We start from the raw sequence: 12,581 nt of genomic DNA on the forward strand, positions 1-12,581 counted from the left end.
GTCCTCGGTGTCCAGTGAGATCACTGTCTGAGACGCAGTCCTCGGTGTCCAGTCCTTGGTGTCCAGTGAGATCACTGTCTGAGATGCAGCCCTCGGTGTCCAGTGAGATCACTGTCTCAAACATGGCCAGGCTTCGAGAGAAATGTTTAGACCACAGAGATGGGAAGCTGGAGGGTGACTGTGTTTCTCTGGCTGAGAGCCCAGCATCTTCCACTGTATTTATCTGACCCATCCAACCAACTGTAACGCACACATTCACATGCACACACACTTAGACTCGAACACATATGTGTTCGTATGCATAGAACACACCCACGACCCTCCTAGCCAAGCGCAGATGTTTGGGACATCTCTGCCTCTTGAGTCAAACTGCGGCCGTTTCTCTCTCTGCCCACAGCAGGCTTCTGCTTACACAGAAGAGTCCCTCATCCCTTGCCGTCTCCTCCTGTGGGGCAAGGGACTTGGCAGGGCATCTAGCAAGAACAGAGCCACAAAGCTGCTGCCTTTGGAAGGAGACAAAGCCTTTTCTGCCCCACTTGCATTCCCAAGTCAAAGGTGTTCTCAGGCCCCAGGGCAGCCAGTGCCTGCAAACCTGACAGGGGTGATCAGTCAGCAGAGCCAGCCTTGGCTAGCATGCTGCAGGGCACCGACGCTGGCCATGGTTGTCACCTCCTGAGGATCCCTGAGTTCATTTTCATGTGGACGCTGGGAAGGCTCAGGATCTTTCATTCAACACAGTTTGGCTTACAAACTGATTTCCTAGGCCGCTGTTCCGTTGCTGACCTCACAAGGTTGCTTCATCTCTGTCTTGTTCCTCATCTTAGAGCACAGTGATGATCCCCGGGAGGGTCAGTGACAATATCTATAAAGCGCCTCATTCCCCCACCATCCACCCAGCCAGTCATCTGCTCGTGGATACTGAGTACCTTCTGGGTTCCTGTCGCTGGGACAGAGCAATGAACTAAACAAAAAGCAAAAAAGATGAGGACAGCCAAAGGTTCACAAAAGAAAACCAAGCAGGCTGCAGGCTGCAGCAGGTGCTGCCAAGAAAAGGGCAAGGAGGGGTTGAGGGAAAAGGCTTCGCGGTGTGAACTCAGGCAAGGACTCTCTGAACAGGCCTCCAACAGCACAGGAAATAAACCCAGGAACTGTCAACCAGGATTCCATGAAGTTAGGAAGCTTCTGCACAGAGACAGCCCACAGGATGGGGGAAAGCCACGTCCACCAAACATCTGACAGAGCTGGCGTCGAAGATACGGTGATTACCACAAAGACACCAAACCCCGAGTTCTCTGGTTAGCAAACGGGATGGTGAACTGAACAGACATTCCCCTGAGGAGGGGGAGCTCAGCTGGTAAAATGCAAGCTGTGCTCGCAGTCATGAAGTCTGGAGTTGAAAGCCCACACCCACGGGAAATGCCAGGCCTGGCAGGACAGGATCGGAATCCGCTAGGGAAATAGAAACAGGCAGATCCTTGGGGCTCCATGGCCAGTCAGCTTAGCCTAACTGATGAGCCCTAGATCCCACTGAGAAATGCCTGGTGATGGTGGCACATACTTTTAATCCCAGCACTCAGGAGGCAGAGGCTGGCAGAACTCTGAGTTTGAGGCAAGCCTGGTCTACACAGAAGTTCCAGACCAGCCAGACTACACGGGGAGACCGTCTCTAAATAAATACACAAATGCTGCTGAGGATGTTGGAAAGAGGAATGCATCCTCGCTGCTGGTGCAGGGGAAACTGAGGCAGCCACCATGTACATCCGTATGGGGCTTCTCCAGTAAACTAAGCCTAGAATAGCTCCTCTTGGTGTATGCCCGCAGGACTCTAATCAAAACAGAGATACTTGCACTTCCAAGCTCTGAAATATTCAAGAAATGGAAGCAGCACAGATGTTCACGGATGCTGAATGAATGGATGAAGAAAGCATGGTCCATATATAAATGGAATTCCATATAGTCATAAAGAAAAATGAAACAATGACATTTGCAGGAAATGGATTCAATTGGCCTGGAAAAATAACTCGCATTCCCTCTAAATTTAAAATTCTGCCTGTGTGTGGTGTGTATGTAAGTATGTTTATGGGTGCAAAACTAGAAAGAGGCCTTGAGAATAGAGGAAGAGACTTAAAGGAAATGAGAAACAGAGCCAGTAATGAATGGAATATTCTGGAAAGCAGAATATAGGAGGAGCTGCGGAAAGGAGAAGCGGCTGGAGGGGGAAGGGGAGCATGAGGAAGGGCAGTGGGGAGGTGAACAGCTGAGACCAGAATGTAGTAATGGAAGCTACATATGAAGAGTCCATAATGGAGCTCCATCATGTGTATGGTGACCTCAAAACTTAGTTTAAAAGAGGGAGAAAGTTCCAGGACAGCCAGGATTGCTACACAGAGAAACCCTGTCTTAGAAGGGGGATGAACACCAAACCACACGAAGACACAGACACCAGCGGAACCTGCTGAGTGGAAGAAGCCTCTGGAAGGCAGCAGCCCTGATGGCTGCCATCTGGGAAGGGCGAAGCTAGAGCAATAACAAAATTATGGGTTCATCAAGGATCGGAGTGGTGGAAGACGCATGGTGGGTGCAAGCCAGGCACCTGAAAGGGGCAGTTAAACTGTTCCATGTGATGTCATAAGCAGACACACCTGACTTCCATATTTCCCAAAAATACAGGACCACAGAAAGCAAAGAACGTACCCAGACGTACACCTGCACCTTCCATACTGGCTGGCCAGTTGGGACGAGTGGGTCACACTGTGACAAGCTACATGACGCAAGGGCCCATGGGAACTTTCTGTTCATTTATCCATAAACCTGAAACTTCACCAATTCTACTTTGCCAGTTGATGCCAAAGCAGGTGGGGCCTCTGGAGCGCTCATGGGCCTGAGGTCAGGACAGAGGTCCGCAGTAGAGCCTCTGGAGTGCTCATGGGCCTGAGGCCAGGACAGAGGTCAGCGGTAGAGGCTCTGGAGTGCTCATGGGCCTGACGTCCTAGGCCCAACACTGAGAGACCCAAATATACCAGGGGGCCTGCTTAATTCTGACCTTGGAATTTTGAGCTCAAATCCGAGGAACGGGTAGGAACTTATGAGGAACATTCCAGGGCATGGTGGGGATGGCACACCGTGCATCCTGGAACATCCCTGCTGCTGGCTGGCGTGTTTATTATTCTTCCGTGGCTGTGACTGAGATGCATCTTAGGGAACAACCTATGGGAGGAAGAGTTTTAGCCTCCCAGTGCCAGAGGGTTTGTCCATGGTTGCTTGGCCCCATGTACTTGAGCAGAACTCATGGTGGTAGGGGTGAGTGGGAGAGGAGATTGGTCACCTGTGGAAGACGGGAAGTAAAGAAAGAGTAGGGGGCCAGAGGGACAGGTATAGTCTTCAAAGGCATGCTTCCAGTGACCGGATTCCTTCAGGTGGGGACCTCAGGTAGGAAGCTGACGTTTCCAGAACCTTCTCAAATAGTGCCATTAGCAGGAGACTAGGCACTCCACACAAGTATCTGTGCTGTGTGGTGTGGGAGGGGAGTCACATTCACAACACGACAACCAAAGAGAAGGCTGGGTTAATTTTACTCAATGAGGTAAATTTTGCAAGTAGCAAAATGCATAAACCTTAAGATTTAAGGCTTACATTTAAGGTTTAAGGTTTTTACAGTTGACTGCATATACCTGTATCAGGATGGCGAGCACAGTTGTCGGACTGATAGCTAGCTATATTACCCTCTCTGATGGTGAAAGTTTGGGAGCTGGGTTTTCACGGGAAGACATTTCATCATGGTGCCCAGGAATAAATTTGGAGCAAGGCTGAAATCTAAGCACCACCACTTTCTACTCATGTCTCCCCACTTCCCTGTGTCTCAGTTTCCCTATATCTGAGAGAGAATTAAATCTACTTCCTGGGGCTGTTTGAACTCAGAGAGCCTGGGCATGGAAGGTCCTCCATGTAGTTTCCGAATGAAGGTGTGGTGAGCGGAATGGCTCTTGCCAGCCTTTGTGCTCTGGGTGAGCCTCCCCGGGTACCATGAGTTCTCTGACAGCATCTCTCTGCCCACAGGGATGTGTCTCCAGGCATTTGTCGAGGCTTTCTTCTTCCTGGCCCAGAGGAAGTTCAAGCTGTTGCCTCTGCATGAGCAGGTGGCCTCCTTGATCGACCTGTGTGAATATCACCTATCTCTGCTGGATGAGAAGCGCTTGGTGTGTGGCCGGGGCCGGCGCCCCCAAAGTAGTCCTCCTCAGGAGACCAACCCCACAACCCAGTCAGCCGCAGGCAGCCCTGCACCCCGCATAATCGGTGCTAATAAGCTGTCTCCCTCTAGACACGCTCTGTCCTGAAGGCCCCATGCCGTCCTGGAAGAAGGTGTGCGCTCGGGGGCTGAGTACCCTGGGCTGCCCTGATCTGTGGGGAGCCACCAGGATCCCAGCTGCAATGGCCGGGAGTCCTCTGTGTTCTGCAGGGCTCTCACCTCACATGGCTAATTCTTGCCCACCCTCCTCCCAGCGCTTCATGACCCACCCTGTTTGTGAGTCATCAGTAGACATATGACATCTGAACTGTGACAGGTGGCACCTATTATTCCGGGTTCCCGGGAAGCACCAAGTGGGCAGTTCTTTCGTGCTTGGGGCCACAGAGGAGTGGAGGATGGGAGAAAGGACAGACCATCTCAAAGCGAGGAACCGTGGGCGCGAGTTCACACCTGCGGTCTGCTGGGGCCTCCGCGAGCCTGCATCACTTTCCTTCCACCTGTCCTATGAAAGAAGTAGAATATCAAGATGGCGGACACCCCAATCATGTGCTTTATGGGTGTACTTAACAGAGTAACCACTTATTTCATTAACTTGCCTGTCGCTGCAGTGATTGATTTATTACTAATTAAGAAGTAACAAGTTCTTCAGTCTCCCCATCCAGGTTCCAGGGGAACCCTGCAAAAGTGGGGTGCTGACCCAATTCCAAGAGCTGCTGAGTATGCACCCGGCACTGTGCTCAGTGCCGTGCCAACTCCAGACATCTGAGGCTCGGCATTTCCCAGCCTGTGAGTGTCTTCAGATGCGTGCGGATAAGAGGCAGCAGGGATTGCCTTGGCTCGTCCATCTCCATGAACATCATTCAAGGAAGCTTGTCATCATCTTGCCTAATGTCCCCAAAATTCTGAGAGAAAACATCACCCACATTTGGGTGGTTGAGGACCTGGGGTCCTTACAGGCTTCGTGGGCTTCAGGGTCAGAAGAATAACCTGGAAGGCTCCAAGTACCTAGACTCCCCAGGTGTACTCTGATGGAACATGCAGCTTCCCTGTCACACAGGCTGCCGTGTCTGCTCAACCGGGCTTTGGACAGGTGTCAGAACTAGTGATGGTCCCTGTGTTTCACTGGGCAGCTTGGAAGATCAGACAGTAAGAGAAATTGAAGAGATCCCTTTGAACTGTGGAGCACTGAGAACAGGTTCATCCACACAGGAAAGGGAGTTTCTCGAATAATCTAACGAGGCTGGAATGTTTCTCACACACCTGTCCCGCTCCTTCCTGACCAGCTGCAGTCATCTCCGAATATGCGCTGTGACTGCAGACGGGAGGCAGGGTGAGTCCAGGGCTGAAGGAGAGGGGGTGCCTGCTCAGGGATAGGCCTAGGTCCTGAGCTGAAGGTCACGTGGAATCAAGGATCAGAAAAGCCACTGTCTACTCCTGGGCTCACAGGACAGCTACCATGCCCAGGAATGGGATCAGCCAATTGGGAATCTGGGGATGTTCAGTTAAATAGCTCTGCGAAGCTTAGAAAACCATGGTTCCTAAGGGCATCCACAGCACATGGAGAGAGGGCGTGTGTCTCCTCACCTAGAACTGCGCTTTCCTGCCACTTCAGCAAGCATCTCTGCCCCTTAGCAGCTGACCTGGATCCAACAGCCCATGCTGGCCCTGAAGACACAGCTGGGTTCCCACGGGTAAGCACTGCAAAGGGGACTCTCTGCATTCCTGGGCATATATGGAAGAGGCAATCCATTCTGTGAGGGGGAAGGGAATGGGCTGGGGTGAGCCTCTCCAGAAGTTGTTTGCTATTGGCCAGAGGGCTCTGACTGGACCAAGTAGTGGTAGCAGCAAGTGCAGGGTGGGGAGTTGGGGGTAGCGGCCTGCCAGGGTCTTCCTGCCAGTGGCTCATTGTTTCCCTGACCACAGATTCTAGGAGCACTAGGAGTCCAGAAGGTAAAACCAGGCCTATGGGGTCTTTGCGGCTCCTAGGGAAGAGAGGGAGAAGTTTGATCTCAAGGCTCTTGACTGGGGACACTTTCAGCAGGGATTTGTGGGCTCCCTGGAGGTCTTGCTCCCTCCCAGAAGCTAGGAAGGGAGGGAGGGAGGGGCCAAAGGGAATGGGGGCAGAGGCATGGCTCTATCTGGGAAAGACTTGCTGAGGGCTAAAAAAGATGACTAAGAAGAAGACAGGGAGTTCCCTGGGATAACATGAGGGGAGACACACAGCCCCCACCAGGCCGCCAGGAGGCCCTGTTCTGCCAGAGGTGGGATGGGGTGGGCATCTGGCAGGACCAGCATTTCAACAGCTCCACTGGATCCTCGAATGCCCACTATGTCCTTGTAGACTCCTGGCTAGGCTGGAGGGTCACAGTCCCAGCCTCCACCAGAAGAAAAGCTGAGTCCAGTCTGAAGGCTGGGACCTCCCTGGGAGCCATGGTTCTCAGGGGGCCTCTACAGAAGAGACTAAGACCCCAGCCAGTCACAGAGCCTGCAGCACTCAGCAGAGGTCCCTGGGCCTGGATGGGCTCTCTGGCTACTCCTTTCCTGCAGGAGGAAGGAGCCAGCCGGATTACTTTCATCTCAGCCACAACTTGCAAAAAGTGAGGGGCTGGTCACAAAGTGAGTAAAGGTAGCAGTGTCTCTGGGAAACGGGGGTGGGGACAGAAGTCTCCTAGTGTGCACTCTCAATTCTGAGAGTATTGGGGGGCAACTTGTCCACAAAGGGCTTCCCCAATCATCACTATAGAGTCAAATCTCCAGGGGTGTGGAGCCTCCCAAGGCTTGCACTACAGACTGAGCGGCTCTGTAACCAGGGGACCAATGGTGACCTACCTCTAGATGATTGAGCACCATAGAGAGGCCATCTCTCACCGTGGGTGCTAGCATTTTTATATCACCTCAACATGGCTGCAGCTCTACCTTTGAACCCGTTTCCCCTCGGCTCCATGTTGGCGAGCACGTTCTGAAGACTCATTTTGAGAATGTGTCAAGTTAAAGCTCTGTTTAATAGGCCCTGTACAGCTCCCGCGGGTGGTCGACAAGGATCCCCACAGTAGAGCATCTGAGAACACGGGTGGAGAACATCTCCAACATGGATCAAATCCACACATTCTCCCCACCACGTTCATTCCTTGATTAGTTCCTTTATTCCTCAGCTCTGTGAGACTGGGCTGGCTTTGGGTGCCTTTTCTTGAAGCTCAGGACTCACGAGCCCTCGTCTGGGAGCTGTGTTCCCCGAGGCAGAGAGCTGCCCATGCTCAATGAGGGAAATTCACCAGTGAGCAGTGTAGCCTGAAACCTGCCTAACCTCCATTGATACTTTAGCCACTCTCCCAATTCAACTGATGAATGTGAATGAAAATTTCCTACAATTTCTCACAAAATAACATTTATTTTCTTGTACTCAGAGACAAAGAAATTCTGCAGAATGCTTTCCAGTTGCCTCCTCTCATAACCAAAAGTCTTGCTTTCACTTTAACTGGAAAAAACACACTGCCTCTGTTTACACTGACACATGTGTACACACACGTATGCACTCACACGCATGCACACGCGTGCGTGCACACACACACAAGCACAAACACACACACACTGAGCTCTGCATAAAATGACAAAGTCACTAATGTTTTCCTTGTTTTTGGCTTTTTTGCTTCTGAGAGTGATTTGGAAACCAGGCTCTTTGTGGCCCTGTGTCGCAAACCCTACTTACACAGAAGCGCCTGGGAAGGCAGAGCGTTTGCATAGACTCGGGCCAGGGCTGTGGGCTGAAGGAACCATCCCAACTCCCCCAAGCCTCAGATGGGCTGTAGAGATATTTTCCCTGTTTCACATCAGAATGGAGAAGCCAAAGGAGTTCCTGTCACCTCTGGAAGGACCAAGGGCTTTGGAAGTCTGATGTGAGGGTGAACTTGCTTGGCCATGGACGGGTGACTTTCCTCCCTGACACCCGTCCCTCTTCTGTGCAGCAGAGATCATGTCAAAATAGACCCAAAGAGCCTGGAATGAGACTTGGCACCTGGGAAGTGTCTTCATGATGTCTGTTGAGGAAAGGTGTGGTCTCCATATGCTGAAATAAATCAACAGATGCCAGGAAACACCGCTGCCATGGGGGCCAGGAGCCCTGGCAGGAGAGGCTCCTGGAAGTCAGCTGAGACCTCGCTTCCCCTCCCCCTGCCCCTGCCACTCCCACCTCTTAAAAGCCTTTCAAAATTCTTTATTAAATTTTCATGGCGCATGTAGTCAAGGCTCTGTTACAGCCTCAGTTGTCTTGGTAACTTGGTAAAATGCAGTAATAAAATGAAGCTGAGTGTCGCTAACCACAGGCTTATGTATAACAGCTACAGAGTACTGACAGGGTTTGTGCGTGTGGTAATTTTTGACAGCAAACCTGCCAGGGGGGACAATGTTTGTTCATTTTGGGTCAATTGGTAAGAAAAGGGCACCTTTTAATTTTCTTGCTTTTTCCTCCCCACATGGTTGATGTTTGCATGAGAGCTATTGACTCTAGGGATCCAGGAAGTCCTGGGGGAGTCAGGGGAGGATTTGGGATATCCTCCAAACTCAGTCTGCTGGAGGAACAGCCTCTCAGCAGGGTGGGCCACCTGTCAGGGACTCTGGGAGGGAGTCTGTCCTGAGAGAGCTCCTTGAATGTGAAGTCACCTCATGTTGCTCCTCGCGAGACTGAAATGCCGAGGCCTCTCACCAAGGAGGCCACAGGAGTCCTACGGGTAAACCTGGTGGCCAAAACTCCTGAGAACAGGGCTCTCCCACCCCACCCCCACCCCCACAGACGCCTCTTCCCAGCACCCCCGCACCCCGCCCCGGGAGCAGCATATGTTCACTCTGAATATTTCCCAGACTGGGGCCCACCTGGTGGGAAGTGGGAGCAGATGGCCTAGAGTTAAAAATAAAGTAAGACCCCCAGCTCCTCGGAAGTCTCCACCCCCACCCCAGTGAACATCAGATCCCACCCACACATGCCTTCTACCCTCCCATGCCAGGCTCCTGTGTCACCACAGGCCATGGCTTTGTCACTGCACTGTCTCTTGTAGAGAGACCCAGGCTTGCCTACCCGGAGACCCCCAGCTATGTGGGGAAGATGGTAGATGGCCTGCAAAGTTACCCTGGCATGGTTACCTGGGTCTCTGGGGCTTGGATTTGAGTTTGTTCAGACCAGGAAGGCTCTTCACCCAGCTGCCTTCCCCCAAACCCTGGGCATCCGGTATAGTCCCTCAGAGGGTCAGGCCCCACCTCTGTCTTTAATCCAAGCAGCTTCCCCCACCATGTGAGCAGCTCACTGTAAAACTGTGTGCATGGTTATTCTTTTACAAAGGAGGGGACTCAAGGGGGATCCTTGTCCTTCTACCTTGCAGGTTAGGGGTGTGAACTAAATCTCCTCATGAAGATCTCTGTTTTGTTCTACACAACCAGAATGACAGAAACTGGAGCCAGCTTTTAGGCCATCACTAAACAAACAGCCACAAGTCCACTGTCATGGAGGGACTCCATGACACATAACTCTTACCTGTGTTGTGCATTTGCAGGTACACTAACAGCTGCACATCTGCACACACTAACACCTACGCATCTGTAGGCACACTAACAACTGAGCATCTGCAGGCTCACTAACAGCTAGGCATCTGCAGGCACACTAACAGCTGCCCATCTGCAGGTGCTAACAGCATACATGCATCTGCAGGGCACACTAACAGTAGCACATCTGCACGCACTAACATCTGCGCATCTGCAGGCACACTAACAGCTAGGCATCTGCAGGCTCCCTAACAGCCAGGCATCTGCAGGCTCCCTAACAGCCAGGCATCTGCAGGCACACTAACAGCTGCGCATCTGCAGGTGCTAACAGACATACATGCATCTGCAGGCACACTAACAGCTGCACATCTGCAGGCGCTAACATACATACATGTATCTGCAGGCACACTAACGGCTACGCATCTGCAGGCGCACTAACAACCGCATATCTGCAGGCACACTATCAGCCGCGTCTGCTGGCACACTAACAGCAGATGCCTCCAGCACTGTCCTTGTCTTTGCAGCTCTTATCTGTGAGGAAAACTCCAGGCTTTTATAAAGCTGGGGCCCAGGAGAAACATGCGACCAAGTTCATGACCACAGGGGCTTTGTCAGCCACCTGAATTCAGCCATGACCCACATCTCTTGCCTTGCCAGCCTCTTACTGGACAAGGTGTACTGTTACTAAACTGGTCCACACCAGGTCCTGAGGCAGAAGCTTGGCCCCAGACAGAATGGGTGACTGAATCTATTTAGCTCACTGTAGCAAAGTACCATACGCTGAAAGGTTTATAAACAATGGGAATTTATTTCTTCCTGTTTGGAATTCCAAGATCAGGAAGGATGCGAGCATAGTCAAGTCCTGACGAGGGCCCTCGCAGCTGTGGGCAGAGGATGGGAGCAGTCTGGGGTCCTTTCCTAAGAGCACCAATGCTGTTGCTGCTCACCTCATCAGAAACTCAACCAGGCTACTCCTGCCTGCTATCAAGTGGACCACACCTGGACCTCACCATGAATGTGCTCTTACAGTCCAGGGTGTGAACTACTCCCATCCACACCAGCTATGGAACTCCCAGCACAGCCAGATGCACCATGGTACCCAAAGTTCTCAGAAGATACCAGACTCTGAGGATGTTCAAGTTGATGATGGTAAAATGATGTACTGTTGGGACGTAACTCATGTATGTCTTTCTGCGAACTTACAACCCTCTTTAAACCTGTAACCTTGAACACAATGAATGTGCTGTAGAAAAAGTTGTTACAGTGGGGGGGGGGGTCACGATCAGGAAAAAAAATCCATCCCTACTCAGTACAGACACACTCCTTTGGGGGAACACTTTTGTAGACGTGTTAGTTGGACCGTTGGGGAAGTGAAGGGCTAGGTGTGCTCACCACATCGCTCCAGGGTACAGTTGGGGAAATTGAGGTGCTGAACTGAGAAGTAACTTGCCCATGGCAGCCCTTTGCTCATCCTGAGTCTGGTCTCAGATCAGGACCTCCAGAGCCCACATAAACGGCTCAACATATTAAGAAATTTGCTGCTAACCTACACGGCCTGTCCTCTGGCCTTCACCCGCACACCACACCACACGTGCCCCCAGACAGTGAATGGATGAATGAATGAATGAGTGAATGAGTGAATGAGTGAGTGGACCGTGGTGACGCTCCAGCACTGCCAGAGCAGTGTGAGGTTCTGGTGAAGTCCCTCAGTAGCAGCATTCAGATTCACCAGAGTTTTCAGCTTCATGAAGCCATCAAAGAACCACCAGAAGTCCCTGTGGTCACCCATGACCCTATGCTTCATGGAATCTTGAAGTCAGTCATGGCCCGTGGAAAATGATTGAGCTTGACTGCAAAAGGAGCACCAGGGGATTCCAATAATTCAGAGAGCCTCGTTCCTGGCCAGAGAGGGAGAAAGGAGATCTGTCCTGACCACCAGATTCATTCTGGCAGCCATCGTGCCATGGTTTGTTTTACAGTTGAGCAAATAGAGTCACGGAAAATGTCCCCTATATGAAGCACGATTAATAAAAACTCATGGTCAAAAATTGGGGTTCAGAAAACAGCCAGCCACTGGCCCTTACCTCGACATCAGTCTGAAATGGTGATCCTGTCTCCTGGAATCTTAGGCCGAGACTGCGTCTGAGAGCTGTCTTGCCCCATCTTATATTCCTCTCGAGGGCTGGGCTCAAAGGCATGCATGCACCACTGGGATTAAAGGTAAGCACTACCCGATTTCTATGGCAACTAGTGTGGCTACTGGGATTAAAGGTGTGTGTTACCATAACCTGGTCTGTAAGGCTGACCAGTGGGGCTGTTTTACTCTCGGATCTTCAGGCAGTCTTTATTTGTTAAAATGCAGTTGAAATGGCAGTACACCTGCCACTGGCCAAGTGACCACAAGTAAAGCTTTGACTCCAGCAGGTGAAGAGTTGTGTGATAGTTGACAGAAGAAAAGCCACTGCTCTTGCTACTGCAAGCATGCAAGTTTCTTGACTCCAAGCACTGATGTGTGAGCAGAAAACACAAGACCCCTTCCCTCCCCAGTGTCGGCCTGAGTCTGACCCCTGGCCCTGCAAACAATAGATACTATCCATACGGTGCAGGCTCCGGACTGCTGTCCCCACTACCCACACGGTGCAGGCTCCCGACTGCTGTCCCCACTACCCACACGGTGCAGGCTCCCGACTGCTGTCCCCACTACCCACACGGCGCAGGCTCCCGACTGCTGTCCCCACTGCCCACACAGCGCAGGCTCCCGACTGCTGTCCCCACTGCCCACACAGCGCAGGCTCCCGACTGCTGT

The 12,581-nt window shown here is 51.8% G+C and overlaps 1 protein-coding gene across 1 annotated transcript in view; it reads left to right on the plus strand.

Moving 5' to 3' along the window:
- Positions 1 to 6,840, plus strand: part of Ttll11 (tubulin tyrosine ligase like 11) — a 244,069-nt gene extending 237,229 nt beyond the window's left edge. Inside the window, exon 11 of the mRNA XM_026778629.1 lies at positions 4,057 to 6,840. Within this exon, the coding sequence (XP_026634430.1) occupies positions 4,057 to 4,334 (278 nt within the window). The 3' untranslated portion in view covers positions 4,335 to 6,840. The remainder of the gene's footprint in view (positions 1 to 4,056) is intronic.
- Positions 6,841 to 12,581: the final 5,741 nt, after the last annotated feature.

The sequence above is a fragment of the Microtus ochrogaster genome, chromosome 4 (assembly GCF_000317375.1).
Source record: "Microtus ochrogaster isolate Prairie Vole_2 chromosome 4, MicOch1.0, whole genome shotgun sequence".
NCBI lineage: Eukaryota > Metazoa > Chordata > Mammalia > Rodentia > Cricetidae > Microtus > Microtus ochrogaster.